This window comes from Limanda limanda, chromosome 19, assembly GCF_963576545.1.
Source record: "Limanda limanda chromosome 19, fLimLim1.1, whole genome shotgun sequence".
Classification (NCBI taxonomy): Eukaryota; Metazoa; Chordata; class Actinopteri; order Pleuronectiformes; family Pleuronectidae; genus Limanda; species Limanda limanda.
In genome coordinates, this window is record NC_083654.1 from 15,431,465 (window position 1) to 15,433,964 (window position 2,500).

The following is a 2,500-nucleotide window of genomic DNA, read 5'->3' on the forward strand; positions in this document are numbered from 1 at the left end:
GAACTCTTGGAGAAACTCACAGCTGGTTGGAAAAATTAACCTGACTGATATACCTGGGAAAAGAATGGTGGAGATAATCCCTGTATGTGTGCACTACTTAATGATTTAGCATTGATTTCGTGCAATGATCTTAGATCCAAGGCTCTTTGTAGCTCATCACATCTAAGACATGTTAAAAGGATGATCAACAAATTACCTTTTAAATTTGAGTGCAATCAAAATACATTTCAGGATGTAAGGACTTCATTGGAAAACCAAAAATGTAAATGTTACAGTTAAACAAAACTTTGCTGTTTTATAAATGCTTTCCTTTACTGATTCCAAAAAACACACACCATCATCCTCATCCATCAGGATCCCACGTTGAACCAGGGATCCTGTTCTCTCCCCAGCACTTGAACATTGTTTCCCAATGCTTCATGGAAACTATTTGCAAGAATATGATTAAGATTACAATACATTCAATTTATTTCTGAGCTTTAAGTTGGTATATTTTTGGATTTGACCCTGTAACTCCCTTTTCCCTCCTCCTCCTGAAGCAGTCATGACTAATGCTTTAAACCTGGGGATGAAAAAATACCCTGGATGACGATGGGTGTGTGTGTGTGTGTGTGTGGTGGGGGCTGTGGTGTGTGTGGGTATGAGGGTGACTAACCTTTATCATGGTGGTGGAATCGCAGGCTGAGCGACTCTCTTCGGCTGTGACCGTACGATCTCTCTAGCTCCGCAGCTGAAAAATCGTCCAGTTTGACTTTCTTCACCAAGAAAGAGCGAGGCATGATGGCACAGTAGTTTCTCCGATACTTATACAAAACACACAAACACACTCTCACTATTCCTCTTTCTACACTAACCCTCGCCTGAGTTGACCAAAAACCCTGAAACAGCTGATTAAACTCTACTGTGCTCCCATCGGACTTGCTGGAAAGTGCAGAGGAGACATGGCCTTTAAAGAACAAAGTCAACAAGCGCTCCTCACGTGCTTGTGCATCTTTATCACACCCACTTATGTTAACCTACAGGCTATGATTGTGTGTGCGATTGATTGAAGCTATGAGGGAAAAGAAAAGTCCGTTTTCATTCAGATAAATTGCAGCTGGAAGACCTGTAGCGCTCTGAAAAGGTCACAAATATATATTTTCTAAAGTGAAATAGAATAATTCCTGTATGGCTAAGTTCCCCCTGTAAGGCGGGGAATCCAGTAAAATGTTCTTTTCTCTTCTTCGTTTGCTTTCTTCTTCATACGGAAAAATTCGAGTTGATTTTTTTGTGTCGTTTTAAAGTCGTTGGTCTTCAGCACCTTCCAGTGAACAGCTCCCTTGCAGCCTCGTGGTTTCAGCACCGGACAGCTCCCGTCGCCGCTCCTCCGTCAAGCCTGCCGCTGTTCTTTTCAGTACCGGAGGAAGAAAGAGAGGAAAAGAAAGAGAAACGAGCACTTCTGACGGAGAATTCCATTCAGGTGAGTCGGGTCAACTCGGTCTCGGTTCTGTTGCTGACGTTGTTGTTGTGGACAATAAACCCCGTGGGTGCACTGGTGTCTCCAAAACCAGCGGAGAGTCGGTCAAAGGGAGAGGAAGGTTAGAGAGGTTCCAACAGAGCAACGAGTCACTGAACCAGCGTCATGTCTCTTATCGTCATGGATTACAAAAATGAAAAATAAAAAAAGCATCGGATGGGAGACAGGAACAGCTCATCTCCGCATGACTAACTCTCTCTCTCTCTCTCCTTCTCTCCTCGGCGCGTACGGAGCTGCGACTCTCTCTGGTGCACGAGATCAGCTGTTGCCGCTTTATAGAGAGAGGTGGGACGGGGGGGGGGTGAGAGGGAGAGAGAGAGAGAGAGGGATGGAAGTGCTTAATTTTATTCGTCAGAGGGAAAAAAAAAAAAGAGCATCTTGTCTTGTGGGACCAGCAGCAGCAAGCTGTTGTGATGTGTGAGGGGAGGAGGGATTTTAATTATGTGGTGTCATGTGCTCGCTCACGCTGATTTTTGTGCCAGTGAAGAAACAACAATTTACTCTCACCTCACCTAATTAACCAAACCTGTGCTTACCACTGTTCCACTGTACCACCCCTTGAGCCATGGAGACAAATTATTTAAAAAAAGTAATTTTCAAAAGCAGAAACAATACTGTACATTATCTGATATCATTCCATGATTATAATATTGAATTACATATTTCTTTAAAAGACATGAGGATAGTTTAATATGTTGGTTACAAAGGGTTTCAAGAAATCTTCTGAATAATAAATTATTTACACTATTGTCACAACTCAGCAGGTTTTGTCAAGCACAACTTCAGAGTCACTCGTGTTTCTAAACCATGTTTCTATTGAAACAGCTACAAATAGTGACGATATCTCTCAGTAGATATTCTTAAATAAGTGGTAAAATGCAGATTGACCCATTTCTACCATAATTTTACTGTGAAAACAATGACATGCTAGAAACTGCTGCTTTACCCTCCCACCTTATGATCACAGCCTTTCATAAGGACCGA

General features: G+C 42.3%; 1 protein-coding gene across 1 annotated transcript in view; it reads right to left on the reverse strand.

Annotated features, from left to right (window-relative positions):
- The window catches only part of LOC133026354 (transcriptional repressor scratch 1-like), a 5,863-nt gene extending 5,084 nt beyond the window's left edge, over positions 1-779 (reverse strand). The window contains exon 1 of the mRNA XM_061093243.1: positions 656-779. Within this exon, the coding sequence (XP_060949226.1) occupies positions 656-779 (124 nt within the window). The remainder of the gene's footprint in view (positions 1-655) is intronic.
- Positions 780-2,500: the final 1,721 nt, after the last annotated feature.